Raw genomic sequence first — 16,594 nt, forward strand, 5'->3', positions numbered from 1 at the left:
GAAAATATCTTCACAATATTCTTTCAAGATCCCTTCAGCGTTTGTGTTGGAAACAGTTTGGTTTGCAATACAAAAATTAGGCTTTAAGCGTGGATGTAGTGAAAACATGGCATGCATGCAAAACCACTGATGTATCACATGGAAACAAAACACGTTAAGTTTTACCACAGGGAACTTCACGAAGTTTCTTTAATAAAGGTAAGATCGTATGCTGGGTTTATGAAGCATACATTTTAATCAAGAGCATTTAGCGCATTATTCTTACATTTTTACATCATAATCTATTTTACTACTGATGAATTCGATTTTTAATTCATGTCCAAAGCCATCACTCAACGATGGCTTTTAAAAAATTGAATTTTAGTTCGCTGATTGCGATTGCAAATGGTACATAACTTGGATTCCATTCTTCCCTGATAGTGTGGTACCGGATAAGCACTTTTGACTATTTGACGATGCAGCGTCGACTGCGAGAGACAGCAGTTCCCCCTGTGCTTCCAAACTTAAATACAGGGCCAAAGTCAAATTCAGATACAATGCCAACTACAAGATCAAATCCAAAAGCATCACCCACAACATCTATTCAGGTAGGAAAGTGTGAGTCTTCTAAAATGTGATGCAGGCGTTTATATTTTTAAATACTGTCATGTTCAGTAAGCGTTTTGCGTGTGTTCTCAGGTTAAGCTGATTAAAATATTCGTGGTGGGTTAAAAGAGTAGTGGCAGCTACTCGGATCTGTCTTCACTAAGGAAGACACAATCTCCCAGATGTACTGGAGGACAGGGGATCTAGGGGGGTAGAGGAACTGAAAGAAATTTTCATTAGGCGAGAAATAGTATTGGGACTGAAGGATGATAAATCCCCTGGGCCTGATGGTCTGCATCCCAGGGTCCACAGGGAGGTGGCTCTAGAAATAGTGGACGCATTGGTGATCATTTTCCAATGTTCAATAGATTCAGGATCAGTTCCTGTGGATTGGAGGATAGCTAATGTTATCCCACTTTTCAAGAAAGGAGCGAGAGAGAGAAAACGGGGAATTACAGGCCAGTTAGCCTGACTTTGGTGGTGGGAAAGATGCTGGAGTCAATTATTAAAGAGGTAATAATGGTGCATTTGGATAGCAGTAAAAGGATAAGTCCAAGTCAGCATGGAATTATGAAAGGGAAATCATGCTTGACTAATCTTTTGGAATTTTTTGAGGATGTGACAAGTAAAATGGATGAAGGCAAGCCAGTGGATGTAGTATGTCTAGACTTTTAGAAAGCCTTTGATAAGGTCCCGCACGGGAGATTGGTGACTAATATTAGAGCACATGGTATTGGGGGTAGGGTGTTGACATGGATAAAAAATTGGTTGGCAGACAGGAAGCAAAGAGTAGGAGTAAACAGGTCCTTTTCAGAATGGCAGACAGATTATTATCTCAATGGTATTAGGTTAGGTAAGGGGGAGGTGCAGCGAGACCTGGGTGTCCTTGTACACCAGTCACTGAAAGTTGGCGTGCAGGTACAGCAGGCAGTGAAAAAAGCTAATGGAATGTTGGCCTTCATAACAAGAGGATTTCAGTATAGGAGTAAAGAGGTTCTTCTGCAGTTGTATAGGGCCCTGGTAAGACCACATCTGGAGTATTGTGTACAGTTTTGGTCTCCTAATTTGAGGAAGGACATCCTTGTAATTGAGGCAGTGCAGCGTAGGTTCACGAGATTGATCCCTGGGATGGCGGGACTGTCATACGAGGAAAGATTGAAAAGACTAAGTTTGGATTCACTGGAGTTTAGAAGGATGAGAGGGGATCTTATCGAAACATATAAAATTATAAAAGGACTGGACAAGCTAGATGCAGGAAAAATGTTCCCAATGTTGGGCGATTCCAGAACCAGGGGCCACAGTCTTAGAATAAAGGGGAGTGTGGCGAGTCCAGAAGCGGGTGAATGTTGAAGACGGAGTTTATTTGCATGGGCAAAAACCCCGCAACAAACGCAATACTCACAACTATAGACAACCAACGAATACGTCCTTACTGGACGGAGTTCAACACTAGACTACTCTTTCTCCCGCGCTGGCACACCTCGTGACATCGTTAGCCAATCCCTATGTCCCTACATGACCCCCCCCACAGAACCCTCGGTACGGTACCTAACGGGCAGCCGGACCGCCCGACCTGAACGGGTACGGGGAGGGGAGGCCGGTACCCCCGGCGACGAGGGAGGCGGGGAGTGACCTGCAGGTGGAGGCGATGGGAGCGACGCGGAGGGGAAGGTAGGGAGGGCCCTTCCAGTGGAGGCGGCGTAGCTGGAGGGGGCAGAGGAAAACCGACCGGGGGCAGCTGAGGCCCGGGCGGCGGGAGAGAAGACGCAGCTGGGAAAACTGGCAGGCTGGCCGGAGGGCGGCCCCAGCAAGGAGGTTAACCCACCAGAACGGGACGGTCCTGGTCTAAGTGGGCCGGTTTATGCCGGGAGACAGAGACCAGTTCCTGTCGGGTGCCCACTTCCTGGAACGGGCCTTGGTAGACCGGCTGCAGAGGGGGACGGTGGGAATCCCGACGGAGGAAAACGAACTCGCAGTCGTGCAAGTCCGCCGGTACGTGCACCACGGTACTCCCGTGACGGGAGGCTGGGACCGGGGCCAGGGAACCTACCCGAGCCCGGAGAGAAGCCAAAAATGACGGGACGGAAGACGGCAGGTCGGAGGATGGAGGAAAAATGTCACCCGGCACCCGCAGGGGCGAGCCATAGACGAGTTCCGCCGAGGAAGTACCCAGATCGGACTTAGGGGCCGTGCGAATGCCGAGGGGACCCAAGGCAGCTGGTCAGCCCAGTCAGGGCCGGTCAGGCAGGCACAGAGGGATGCCTTCAGCTGTCGGTGGAAGCGACCCATACAGCTGCGCAAGCGCGACCCACAGGGACGAGGTGAACTGGGCGCCCCGGTCGGTAGAGATGATGGCTGGGACGCCGAAACGGGCAACCCAATGTAATGCCAGGGCCCGTGCACAGGAGGCCGCCGAGGTGTCCGACAACAGGAGAGCCTCTGGCCAACGAGTAAAACAGTCGACCACCGTCAGGAGATGAGTGTAGCCCCTAGAGCAAGGCAATGGACCAACCAAGTCTACATGGATGTGGAAAAAACGGACGGGCGGAATGACGAAATTCTGGCACGGAGGCTGGACGTGGCGGTGGACTTTGGAGGCCTGGCACGGGACACAGGCGCGGGCCCAGGCCGCCACCTGCTTACGCAGGCCATGCCAGACAAATCGGGCGACCACCATAGCCGAGGTCGCCCGGATGGACGGGTGTGCCAGGTCGTGAATGGCCTCAAAAATCATCCGCCGCAGGGCGGTCGGCACAACCGGGCGGGGGCGGGGAAGGGACACGTCACACCAAAGTGTGGTACCTGTGGGGCCGCATGCCACCTGGGCCAACCGCAACCCTGAGGCAGTGGAGGCGTACGCTGAGGCAACGTCTTCCAGGCGCTGAGCCTCTGCTAGCTCCCGAAAATCCACCTCAGCCCCCCACCGCAGCAACAGAGGAAATGGCCGGGCGGGACAGGGCGTCAGCAACGGCGTTAAGCCTACCCGCGATGTGGCGAACATCCGTGGTGAACTCAGAAATGAGGGTGAGGTGCCGTTGCTGGCGGGCCAACCACGGATCCGAGACCTTAGAAAATGCAAACGTGAGGGGCTTGTGATCCGTATAGGCAACAAAAACTCGGCCCCCCAAAAAATAGCGAAAATGACGGACAGCTAAATAGAGGGCAGGAGCTCCCTGTCGCAAGCACTGTAGTTCAGCTCAGACCGAGTAAGCTGCCGGCTGAAGAATGCCAGAGGCTGCCAGTGACCATCGACCTGCTGCTCTAAGACCCCTCCCACCGCTACGGCTGAGGCGTCCACCGTGAGGGCCGTGGGGGCCGAGGGGCGGGGGTGCACGAGCATGGTGGCATTGGCGAGGGCCAGCTTGACAGCATCGAAGGCCGCCTCGGCAGCTGTGGTCCAGACCAACTCAGCGGGATTACCCGCGAGGCATTGAAAAAGGGGGCGCATGATCCGAGCTGCCGCAGGCACGAACCGGTGGTAAAAATTCACCATGCCCACGAATTCCTGCAAGCTCTTGATGGTGGTAGGGCGGGGAAAGGCGCGGACGGCGTCCACCTTGGCGGGCAATGGAGTGGCACCGGCCGGTGTGACCCGGTGGCCCAGGAAATCTACCGAGGACAGGCCGAACTGGCATTTGGACGGGTGGAGGATCAGGCCGTGGTCTTGCAGCCTTTGGAACACAGTACGAAGGTGGACCAGGTGCTCTGGGACCGAACGACTAGCGACCAGGATGTCATCGAGATAAATAAACACAAAAGACAACCCGCGACCCACATGATCCATGAGACGCTGGAATGCCTGAGCCGCGTTTTTGAGACCGAACGGCATGCGCAACCATTCATATAAACCAAACGGAGTAATCGTAGCCGTCTTGGGAATGTCCGGTGGGTGGACGGGGATCTGATGATATCCCCGCACCAAATCGATCTTTGAAAACACCGTAGCGCCCTCGAGGCTGGCTGAGAAGTCCTGTATGTGAGGGATCGGATAGCGGTCAGGCCGGGTGGCAGCGTTAAAACGCCGGTAATCCCCACATGGTCTCCACCCCCCAGATGCTTTGGAGACCATATGCAAGGGGGAGGCCCACGGGCTGTCTGAAGGCCGAACAATCCCCAGCCGTTCCAAATTCAGGAACTCTTCCCGAGCCATGGCCAGCTTGTCGGGGGGCAAACGCCGAGCCCGGGCGAATACAGGCGGCCCCTCGGTAGGGATGAAATGGACGACACCGTGCTTGGCGAAAGGGGCATCGAACCGCTGTACGAGGTGGTCCGGGAATTCGGCGAGGACCGCAGCGAACTGGCCGGGGGCCGCGGTGAAGGCCCGGATCGACGGGCAGGGTAGGGTGGCAGGTGGAGGAGTAGCAGGCTCCATGCTGTCGGCCGAGGGTTGCAGGCCCTTCCCGCGGACGTCTGCGACCAACGAAAAAGCCCAGAGGAAATCCGCGCCCAGGATGGCCTGGCCCACATCGGCAACGATGAACTCCCAATGGTAGGTCCCCGGCCCGAATGACAGGGACATGGCCCTCTTGCCGTAGGTGCGGATGGGACTGCCTTTGACTGCGATGAGGGGCGGACCCTTCCTACCTGCTTGAACTTCACAGCCGTAGGGAGGCATGATGCTAACGACCGCTCCCGTATCGACCAGGAACACGGTGCCGGTACCTCGATCCTTGATGTAGAGGCGGCGATTGCGGCCGATCGAGACTGCCTCTATGTTCGATCGGCCGAGGCATTTCCCGAAAAGGTGTATGGGGCCCTGCAATTTCGGACTTCCCCGCCCCACCGCTGGTGGAAGAAACACCAGCCGCGCCTGTGCGGCTCTGTTGCGTGGGCCCGCTGCGAAATGGCGGGCGCTGCCGCTCCGTCTTGGCGGGCTTTCTGTAAAATGGCGGCTGATGTGCCGCCATCTTGGCCGCGCGGTCGGTCACTCCTAGGCCTGGAAACCCGATTTATCGACTCATCACCCGTCGGGGCCTCCGTCACGAGAGCATCCGCCTTCTCCGCGAACGCCACCGGGTCTTCGAAGGAGACGTCCGCCAAAACTAACCTGACGTCTCGGGGCAATTTCTCCCGGAATGCCGCTTCGAACATGATGCACGGCTGGTGGTCGCCGATCAAGGTAAGCATCTCCGTCATTAGGGCGGACGGTAGTCGATCCCCCAGCTCCGGTAGATGTAGGAGCTTCAGAGCCCGCTGGTTCTGGCTAAAGCCACAAACCCACAGGAGGAGCCTCTTAAGCCCCTCGTACTTCTCGGTTTGGGGAGGGGTTGGTCAGGTACCGTCCCACCCGCACGGCCACCTCGGGCTGTAGGCAGCTTACCAGGTGGTGGAACTTTTCCTGGTCCTCCACGACTTTTTTGATGTGGAGCTGGGACTCCACCTGTGCGAACCACAGGTGCGGTTGATGGGCCCAGAACGGGGGCAGGTGAACGGCGTTCGCGTTGGGCTGCCCACTGTTCGCTCCCTCCATCTTCTTGTGATCGTCGATCACGTCGGGGTCACCAATGTGGCGAGTCCAGAAGCGGGTGAATGTTGAAGACGGAGTTTATTTGCATGGGCAAAAACCCCGTGACAAACGCAATACTCACAACTATAGACAACCAACGAATACGTCCTTACTGGACGGAGTTCAACACTAGACTACTCTTTCTCCCGCGCTGGCACACCTCGTGACATCGTTAGCCAATCCGAGGGTTCGAACTCTCAGCCAATCCCTATGTCCCTACAGGAGGCCATTTAAAACTGGGGTGAGAAGGAACCTTTTCACCCAGAGAGTTGTGAATTTGTGGAATTCTCTGCCACAGAGGGCAGTGCAAGCCAAATCACTGGATGGATTTAGGAGAGAGTTAAATAGAGCTCTAGGGGCTAGTGGAATCAAGGGATATGGGGAGAATGCAGGCATGGGTTATTGATTGGGAACGATCAGCCATGATCACAATGAATGGCTCGAAGGGCCAAATGGCCTCCTCCTGCACCTATTTTCTATGTTTCTATGTTTCTAAGCTCTTGTTCTGATGTAGTTCGACTGATAATGGCAGCTGAATGGAAAATAATCTCTTCAAAGATAGACACAAATGCTGGAGTCACTCAGTGGGCCAGGCAACATCTCTGAAGAAAATACATAGGTGACGTTTTGGGTCGGGACCCTTCTTCAGTGTGACCCGAAACATTACCTATGTATTTTCTCCAGAGATGCGCCTGACCTGCTGAATTACTCCAGCATTTTGTGTCTATCATTGGTACAAATTAGTATTTGCTGTTTCTTTTTTATTACATTAAAGATTATTTTCAGATTGGTTTCAGATTTCCACATTGTTCCTTATATTCCTCCATTCTGTAACAAATTGCTTCAGATGAGGCAGATTTACGGGCAGTTCACGGGGAGAACGTACAAACTCTGTACAGACAGCACCCGTAGTCCGGATTGAACCCCTATCCCTGGCGCTGTGAGGCAGCAACTCACGCTGCGCCACCATGCTGCCCTGTCGTTGAGAAAGGAAGTTGAGAAAGGAAAAATGCTGGATTAATAAACTCATGTTAAATAAAAAGTAAAATTTAAAAAAAATTCTGGGTTACTTTTAGTGAAGATATCTTTTAGTGAAGATTATTATAGAGGCAGAAACTCAAAATGGAATGGTTATTTCTCTATTTTCAGAATATTGAAAATATATCCACTCAGCCAGTTGGACTTGTCATTGAGAGCACCTCATTGACTGACCCAAAGACAATGAAGTAAGTCTTCTCTCTAACTTTCCTCCCCACCTGTAGTTCAATTGATGACCATTTTAACAGAAGCACTGTAACAAATGAAGAAAACTGCATTATGTAAATTTGCCACATTTCGTCAGTTCAAATCAAATTATTTTATAATGAAATTACAATTCAGAAAAGATAAACAGATAACATACGATAGAACTTTATTGATAAAAGATAACAAAAAAATATTGGTGGCATTAATATTCTGTACGCATTGTAAGTCTCCAAATTAATCTGGCTGAAAGGTTGTAAGTAGTCGAGCTGTAAGCTATTTAGATGGGATGTAGTTTACATTGTCTGTATTGTGCTGATTTGCCCTGTGGGAGGTTCCTGTCTGTCTGTCTATCAGTCTTTCTCATTGCTCGAGTGTCTAAGTTCTGAACACTACTTTGAGTTGGTTGGTCATTGCATGCATGAATATTAAATTCTTTGTGCCATAAAGAGTCCACATATTTTGGGCAGGTGTTGATTCTCAGCCTATTTTCTAGTCGGAAACCTGTTTGATGGATATATTGATTCTTTCCAGTAAACTAAGCAAATTTGGAAAGCACTTACAAAGAACTGCAATCAAACATGCTCCATCCACACGGGGGATTATATGTCATTTTTATCTTTACTAGCGTGAAAAATCCCACACTTTATTGCTTAAATGGACAAAACGGTCTAGACAACGTCATTATTTCTTCCTTTTCATTATTACTACCTAACAGTTGTCTGTTTCATTATAGGGCATTGGAGCAAAATCAGAGTGCTGGCACAACCATTATCAACATGGAGGATGAAACTCTGCCAATCAGAGGCGATAAACTTAAGGTCAGAGGAGTAAGATTTAATAGGAACCTGAGGGGCAACTGTTTCACATAGAAGGTGGTAGATATTTAAATCGAGCTGCCAGAAGTAGTTGAAGCAACTACTGTAAACAACTTTTAAAAGGCATTTGGACAGAAACATGTATTGGAAATGTTCAGCGGAATATGAGCCAAATACGGGCAGGTGGAACTAGTGTAGTCGGGACATCTTGGTAGGCCTGGGCAAGTTGGGCTGAAGGGCCTGTTTCCGTGCTATGTGACGGACGATTTCTGATCATATTCCACAAACTAGGGTAAAAATGTCTTTCCAGGTAAAGGAGGCTGGTGCTCAGAAAATAAAAAAATATATGTCAAATAGTTCAGAGAGTAACTAAAGCAACTGGACTATTGATTTCCAAACAGAAGACCACATATTTAACATGAAAGGTGTGAAATATGAAAGGTTAACATGATAGCTGATGTTGCTTCTATAGTCAGTGAGATTTAATAAGTTTGTTACTCATCTGTAGTGCGGTAATCATTCTATTTAGAAACAGTGAAGTTAAAACCACGAGTATAAACACACATAATGTTCTGGAATAACTCAGCAGGTCGGGCAGCGTCTCTGGAGAACATGAATAGGTGATGTTTTGCGTTTGGATTCTTCTTCAGACCAAAATGTTGCCTATTCATGTTCTCCAGAGATGCTGCCAGACCCTGCTGCGTTACTTCAGCACGTTTTTGTAAACCAGTATCTGCAGTCCCTTGTGTCCCCTTGCAGTCTAACTCTGACGAGATCATAAAACTGCAGCATTAACATAACCAGCATTAGTGATTTGCAATTTTTTCTGCCCAGCAAGATTCTGGGAATTGATGCTAGTTTACACCCAAGATAAACACAAATTGCTGGAGTAACTCAGTGGGTCAGGCAACATCTCCGAAGAAAATGATTAGGTAACGTTTTGAGTCAAGACCCTTCCTCAGACTGAAGAAATCAGGCTGTTGTTGCGCGAACTATACATTTGTAATTTACCTGCACCTTAACGTTCCATATAAAAAAAACAATGGAGTAACCCCATCAAAATGACTTCAGGCGGTTTGGGGCTGGGTGATGGGAGTGACAGGGATGGCGGGTGTCCCCAACTTGCCCACTACGCTCAGTTTCACTGGCAACTGATCTGCGGATTCCTGGTGGAGAAATACTGGCCAAGATGAACAAGCTATCCACATCCGTTGGTTTTAGGCAGCCAGTGATGCATCTGCAGCTGTCATTAAGGGCGCCATCAACTTTCCTCGCATGAGATGATCTCTCCCAAACAGGACAAGCATACTCTGCAGCAGTGTAGCACACCGCTAGAGCAGTTGACCGCAGTGTAGATGCATTGGTCCCCCACGACGAGTTTGCCAGCTTGCGGAGGAGGCTGTTCCTCATCCTCACTTTGCCCTTCACCTTTTCTACGTGTTGCTTGATGGAAAGGGCTCAGTCCAGAGTGACACCAATATAAACAGTGTAGTCAGTGTCTCAAAGGGAAACCATTCCATGTTAAGGACAGCTTCCTCCCAGCTTCGTGATTGCGAAGGTGGAACAGGCTAACTTGGGTCTTAGCAGGGTTTGCCTTCAGTTGGTTGTCGTTGTAGTAGTTTGTCAAGTTGTCTAAGGATGATGAGAGGGCAGCTTCCACCCCATCTATGTGAGTGCTCTGGGCTGCTATTCCAAGGTCTTCAGCATAAATGCAGCTTCTCGTCCCTGGCAACACTAGCTGATCATTAGTGTCCACATTGAACAGCACCGGAGCAAGGACGCTGCCCTGAGGTTGGCCATTCTTTTGTTTCCTCCATCTGTTGCGTTTACCATTTAGCTCAACATAAAAGCGTCTGTTTTCCAGTAACAGTTGAATCAGTTTTGTCAAGTGGAAGTCCTCTGTCATGTCATGGAGCTTGTTGAGGAGCAGCCGGTGGTTCACAGTGTTGTAAGCAGCTGTCAGATCAACAAAGACCACGCCAGTTGGTTCATTCCTCTCAAAGCCATCCTCACTGTGCTGAGTTAGATTGAGCACTTGGCTGATACATGATCTCCCAGGCCGGAAGCCAGCTTGCTCTGGTATAAGGTGCAGTTCTGTGATTGGGCCTTGCCTGTTCAAGATGAGGGGCTCAAATAGCTTGAAGAGATGGCAGAGCAGGGAGATCGGTCTGGAGCTTTTTGCTTCTTCAGGGTAATTCCCTGGCTTAAGGATAGTGATCACACCAGCTTCCCGCTATATTTTACGTAGCTGGGAGAGGGTTACACAATTGTTGAACAGCAAGAGGAGCCACTCTCATGTAATCTGCCCAAAATGTTTGATCTGTTCTGTGCGTATGTCATCAAGGCCAGCAGCCTTGCCGTTCTTGAGGGAATCGATTGCTGTGTGGAATTCCTTGCTGTTAAAGTACCAGGTTGACACTTTATCACCCTGATGCCATGGACTCCTTCTGTAGCGCCTCTTGTATGTCGGTTTACCGTTCAGAAGCAGGTGGTGAGCAACCTGATCTGCTGTAACGTTAGAGTGCAGCGTTGCCTTCTGGGGGTCGTTGTTGAGCTTCCTGATGACCAATCTCTCTTACGGTCGTGTGTCATATAATCTCTCAATCAGCTCTTGCAGGATCTCCTTCGTTCCTCTGATATTGTTGCCATGAGCATCTCCCCTGTGCTCATCGTTTCCTCTGAGAAGGGATCTTCCTCGTACAGTTTTGAGTACTTCTCGTACAATGAGGCACTCAGCTGAGATTCCAGGGGTATTGTACTCCCTACATCCGTAGAATATACTTTCTAAAAACGCCTTGCACTGTTTTAACGAAGTGATCATAGTTTGCTGGGACTGGCTCGAGGGCAGACGGGGCTTTGTCCAGATTGCTGGCAAACTGCTCCCAATCAGCTTTTTTGAATGTTGAAACGCTGTCTAAGAGGAACTCTCTGAGGTACCACAGCAGCAGTAATGCCGATGATGATTGGTCTGTGTTGTGAGTGTGGTATTGGCTCTTAGACTAGTTTTTCGCTTTGACATGTTAAATGATCACTTGTAAAGGCCAAGTCTGGATTATAGCCATTCTTCCATTGGCAGCTATTGAAGGAAGGAGGAAGCTTAGCATCATGAATTAGGTCAAGATGATTTGCTTCTGTCCAACCCTCCACAAGATTACCATCCTCGCTGGTTTCTTTATAGCCCCATGAGGTGCTGTGGCTGTTGAAATCCCCAATGATAACGTTCATGAGTTGGTCACTGAAAGATTGTGGTTTTTCAAAGGCAAATGTAGAGCCTGGCGGTTCACAGCAAGGATTTCTATGTTGTCCCTTTCTGTCATTGAAGTCTGGTCGATGATTTGGTCTCTTTTAAAGAAGATAGCACTGCCATATTTTTCATGTGGCCTTTCAATAACTAGCTTCATTCCAGGGATCTTAAGTTGATGCTGTTGCTGGCCTCTGTGGGTCTCTTGTAGACATAAGACATCACAGTCATTCTCGTTGCAGCTTTCCAATCAGTTGTTGTTTTCCAGATGAAAGCCCCTCGGCATTGATGGACATCACTGTCATCGTCCGTCCTGAAAAGAATGCAAGCTTCCGGCGACAATCAGTGGGAACCATCACTTGTTAAGACTTGTTAGGCTGGTGCTTGTAGCTTTGCAGGAGTTGGTACAATAGATACAATAGATGATGGTGGTAGTAGAATTAGCTCAGGACACTTCCAGTTTCCAGCCCTAAGACGTGGACGCTTCTGCTCTGGGGCCATTGGCCTGGTATGCAAACTGCAGGGGGTTTGTGATATTTTTCAGGTGGGCCAGCACAAGTCATTTCAAGGGTCTTCATGATTATAAATGTCAGTGCGACAGGCCTGTAGTCATTAAGACCAGTAATCATTGGCTTTTTGGGTACAGGAACAATAGTGGAGACTTTGAAGCAGGCAGGGACAGTGTGGTTTGCAGGGACTGGTTGAAAATGTCTGTGCAGAGGGTAGAGGGGGAAACATTGTCCAGTCCTAGAGATTTTGGGCTTTTCTGTCTCCTGAATAGCTTCTCCGCCTCCTCAATTTCTATTGTTAGTGATGGAGAAGTGGCCAGACCGATGTTGGGCAGTAAGGAGGGGGTGTGTAGTGGATGAGGGGAGTCAGGCAGTAAGCAGCTGTGAAGTGGTGATTGGGGAGGAGTGGGTGGGGGAGGGAGGGAGGGGGTACTGGGGGTATGTTTCTGTCTATCGAACCTGCAGTAGAACTCGGTCAGCTGACGATTGTCCAAGGAGTGGGGGGTTTCCTCTTGTAGCTGGTGATTTCTTGCAATCCCTTCCAAACTGAAGATGAATCATTAGCTGAGAACTTACTCCTCGGCTTCTCAGACTACCTTTCCTTGACAGCTCTGATTCCTCTTCTCAGCTTGTACTTGGCCTGCCTGTAGAGGTCTGCATCCCCGCTCCTGTAGGCCTCATCTTTAGACTGGTGGAACTGTCTGAGTTCTATCAAAAAACAATTGCAGTATTTTTTTAAGTGTGTAAATGAAGTTTGGAAACTATGAAATAATTAAAGTACTGTGTTTGTTTTACATGTGTGGCCTTGACAAATTTCTAACTGGTGAATAAGTATCCCTCTGGGAGAGCTTTACATTGGACGATCAATCTGAATAACTAATGCTAATCTTTTTTTTTCATTGTAGAGGAAGGCCAAATCGAACAGAGACGTAGTTGACGATACGCCTTCAGCCAGCGCTGAAATTCCACCAATTCCTATCATCAATATAGGTAAAGATGAACTAATTAAATAAGCAATGAAGCTAAAAGTAATGTGCTTTTTTACGATATGTCAAATTTCAGGAAATTCATACTGGCCTGGTTTATGTTTATTTTCTTAAATTGAAATGTGCTAATATGTACATTAAATAAAACATTTGCCTAATTGAAATCATTATTAAAAAGTGCTGGAGTAATTCAGCTGGTCAGGCAGCATTTCTGGAGAACATGGTGAGGTGACAATTCTTCAGAAGTAGGGTTGCCAACTGTCCCGTATTAGCCGGGACATCCCGTATATTGGGCTATATTTGTTTGTCCCGTATGGGACCGCCCTTGTCCCGTATTAGGCCCGGGAAACATTGTAGGCCCGGGGAGCATTGTAGGCCCGGACACTGTAGGCTCATGGGTCACTTGAGGCCCGGACACTAGGCCCGGAGGCCGCTGTAAGCCCAGACAGCGTAGGCTAACAGAGTGTGTTTGGGGGGCGGGGCTGAATGTGTTCACCTAACGGAGGTTGCATAGCAACCCGCCTTCCGGCCTGTGCGGCCGCCTTTGGTGGAGCGGGAGCATGTGGCCGCTGGCTGGGTGAGGTCACGTGGGTGCGGGCGGTGGTGTCACCTTTTGTCCCTTATTTGTGAGTTAGAAAGTTGGAAATCTTATTCAGAAGGGTCCTGAACTTACCCATGTCCTCCAGGGATGCTGCCTGACCAGCTGAGCCATTCCAGCACTTTGTCTTTTTTAATCAGCGTCTGCAGTTCCTTGTTTCTAAATATAAATTCTATTTTTATTTTAAATAGACGACAAAACTATCATTCTTACTGAACTTTGTTTCAGCCTGGTGAAATAATTTCAGCCATAAGAGTCAACAAGGTTGATCAACAAGTGTTGATTTTCATTTTGTGTTGAGTGTAAGTTACTGTATGGAGTTTCCCTGAAGTTTAATTCATTGTGGTGCTGTTCTTTGTTTCTAATATTCCAGGTAATCAGAAGAACATATAAATGTAATGAAGAATTTCCAGAATGATTTAGTTATTTAATTCCACTTGTTTGCTCATTCCACAGAAAAGGGTTCTACGTTGCAGACTAGAGCACTGCCGGTCACAGTCCACCTGTCAAAGCCTAGTCTTCCCCCAATACGGAAAGGGATCATTGTAAGCAAGCAGGAACATTCTGTGCAGGCTGCAGGCCCTCCGGCTGAGTACCATTCCGATTCTGTAGAGTCCATGGTTGAAATTCCAGTGGCCCAGATAAGCATCGCGGGCAGTGTCACAACTGCCAACCAAACCAACACAATCGCAAATGACAACTTCAGAAAGGTTTCTCAGAGTCGAATTCCCAAACGGCCCTCTTTAGCTGAAGAATTGGTGGTGCTCCCAACGCATAGAACCAAAAGGAGGAGTGGTGGAAGATATCCAGGATCAGATCCAAAGAGTAAGATGCCTCAAACTGCTCCTCCTGTGGTTGTCCCTCAAAAGAGTGACGACATGCCCCTCCCCGAACCATCGCAGAAATCTAGATATGGGAACAAGAGATTCAGTAATCAGGTCTACCCAGACCTACCTGCATTTCGTGCCCCAGACAGCAAATAACGTAGACACAAACGCAGACAACATCTGGATGATTCTAAATTCACATGTTAAAACTAGATCCCTAACCATTATCCAGCTTTGACATATGACAATGACAAGGGCATGACATGGCACATGATTTTACTTGAACACAGCAGCCAAAACTGTAAACGCTCTGTACATTTCCCCTTTTTTCTATTCATACATCAACAGGAGGTGAGATATTTCCTCTTCAATATGCATACATCAAAAAGGATTGATATAATTTCCTCTTCAATCTCCATACATCAATTTGAGCCGAGAAAATTTGCTCTTTAATATCCATTCATTAATGAGGGTTTCACAAAACGCTGGAGTAACTCAGTTGGAGAAATCAATGTTCATACCGCTGACATCAGTCTGAAGAAGGGTCTCAACCCATTCCTTCTCTCCTGAGATGCTGCCTGACCCGCTGAGTTATTCCAACATTTTGTTATACCTTCGATTTGTACCAGCATCTGCAGTTATTCTCCTCCACATTAATGAGTTGATAATATTTCCCCTTTAATGTCCATGCATCAATGAGGATTGATATAAATTTCCCCCTTTTTAAATCCATACATCAATAGGGTTTGTAACTATGTGTGTCTAATTTATTTTTAATATAAATTTTATTTATTAATATACATCTACATATCATCAGGCCAATTATGAAATGGAACTGTTTCTCAGGGCACAGATTCACTGCTACGTTTTGGAAGTACAGTATATATTTTTAAACAGTCTGCTTGCACTCCAATTTACAAATTGTGTACATTGGAATTGGAAATTGTGACAATCTGGCGGAAAAAAAGAAAAAGAGATTCTATCCATCCATTTCCTGGAAACGTAGTATTTATTTTGTGTGGCCTGAGCATAATTTTAAATGCTTCTTTATGATGTCCATTTCATTCAAATCTTCCTCAATAGATAATCTCAAGTGCCAATTGCTTTATGTGATACATCTGTACATCAATAAGGGTTGATATAATTTCCCCTTTTTATATCCATACATCACCAGAGGTTTAAAATAAGTGTAAATAGTTTTTATTTTTACAAGAATATTATTTATTATTAAATATACATCTATATCATCAGGTCAATTTTAAAATGGAATTGTTTCTCGGGCACTATGTTTTGGAAGTTATTTTTTAAACATTCTGCTTGCCCTCTGATTTACAGATTGGATATCTGTGACAACCTGAAAATAAATTAAAAGGTTCTTTTAATTGAGTTCCTGGAAACGTATTTTATGTGGCCTTAGCCATCTTTTAGCGGTAGTATGACAGATCTTTTTAATGTTTATTTTATTCTATAGATAAGTTTAAGTGTCAATCTCTTTTTTGGATGTAATTTTCATGTTAAGACTAGTACTGTTTCGTTATTTAAATAAACATTCAAAATTACAGCTTTTTTAAAGTTTATTCCGATATTACTGTAGAATCACTGCTTCACTAAAATGTCCCGTTGCATACAATTAAGGGTTGTTTCTTCCTGTTTTCTATAAAATCTCTGCAATGTAAAATTAAATATTGGGAAGACCAAACTGATTATCTTCAGTTCCTTGCCACAAACTGCAACAATATTTGCTCGTCTGTTTGTGATGGCAATGGAATATTCACAGCTCTTTTCCCACTTATTTAACACTAAGCTGTGTTTCTGATCCTAAATGATTCCCATCAACAAGCATAAATAATTCCTTCTCCTTCACTGCTTCTGGTCATCTAATGCTAAATCCTCTTTGATGCCTTTGTTCCTTCCGTAATTGACTTTGTGAATGGACTCAATCAAATCTCCTTTGTTCTGCATTGTAAACTTAGGTTAGCCAAAACTCTGTTCCCTATAACCTGTGTGTCAGATCCTGTCCATCCATGTGCTTGATTGTAAAATTCTTGTCCTTGATTTACACATCCTTCATAGATCTGTGTGAGAAGGAACTGCAGATGCTGATTTACACAGAAGATGGACACATAATCCTGGAGTAACTCAACGGGTCATGCGGCATCTCTGGAGAAAAGGAATAGATGACGTTTTGGGTCGAGACTCCATCAGTTTGAGTACTCCGGCATTTTGTGTCCATCCTCCATGAATCTGCCTCTTTTCAATCTTTGCAACATTCGGCAGTTCTG

The 16,594-nt window shown here is 47.2% G+C and overlaps 1 protein-coding gene across 1 annotated transcript in view; it reads left to right on the forward strand.

The window, feature by feature from the left end:
- LOC144601095 (palmitoyltransferase ZDHHC1-like) overlaps nt 1-14,468 on the forward strand; it is a 54,165-nt gene extending 39,697 nt beyond the window's left edge. Inside the window, exons 7-11 of the mRNA XM_078413034.1 lie at nt 421-587; nt 7,241-7,317; nt 8,070-8,154; nt 12,807-12,891; nt 13,942-14,468. Coding sequence (XP_078269160.1) covers nt 421-587; nt 7,241-7,317; nt 8,070-8,154; nt 12,807-12,891; nt 13,942-14,468 — 941 coding nt within the window. The remainder of the gene's footprint in view (nt 1-420; nt 588-7,240; nt 7,318-8,069; nt 8,155-12,806; nt 12,892-13,941) is intronic.
- The last annotated feature ends 2,126 nt before the right edge of the window (nt 14,469-16,594 follow it).

This window comes from Rhinoraja longicauda, chromosome 1 (assembly GCF_053455715.1).
Source record: "Rhinoraja longicauda isolate Sanriku21f chromosome 1, sRhiLon1.1, whole genome shotgun sequence".
Taxonomy (NCBI): domain Eukaryota; kingdom Metazoa; phylum Chordata; class Chondrichthyes; order Rajiformes; family Arhynchobatidae; genus Rhinoraja; species Rhinoraja longicauda.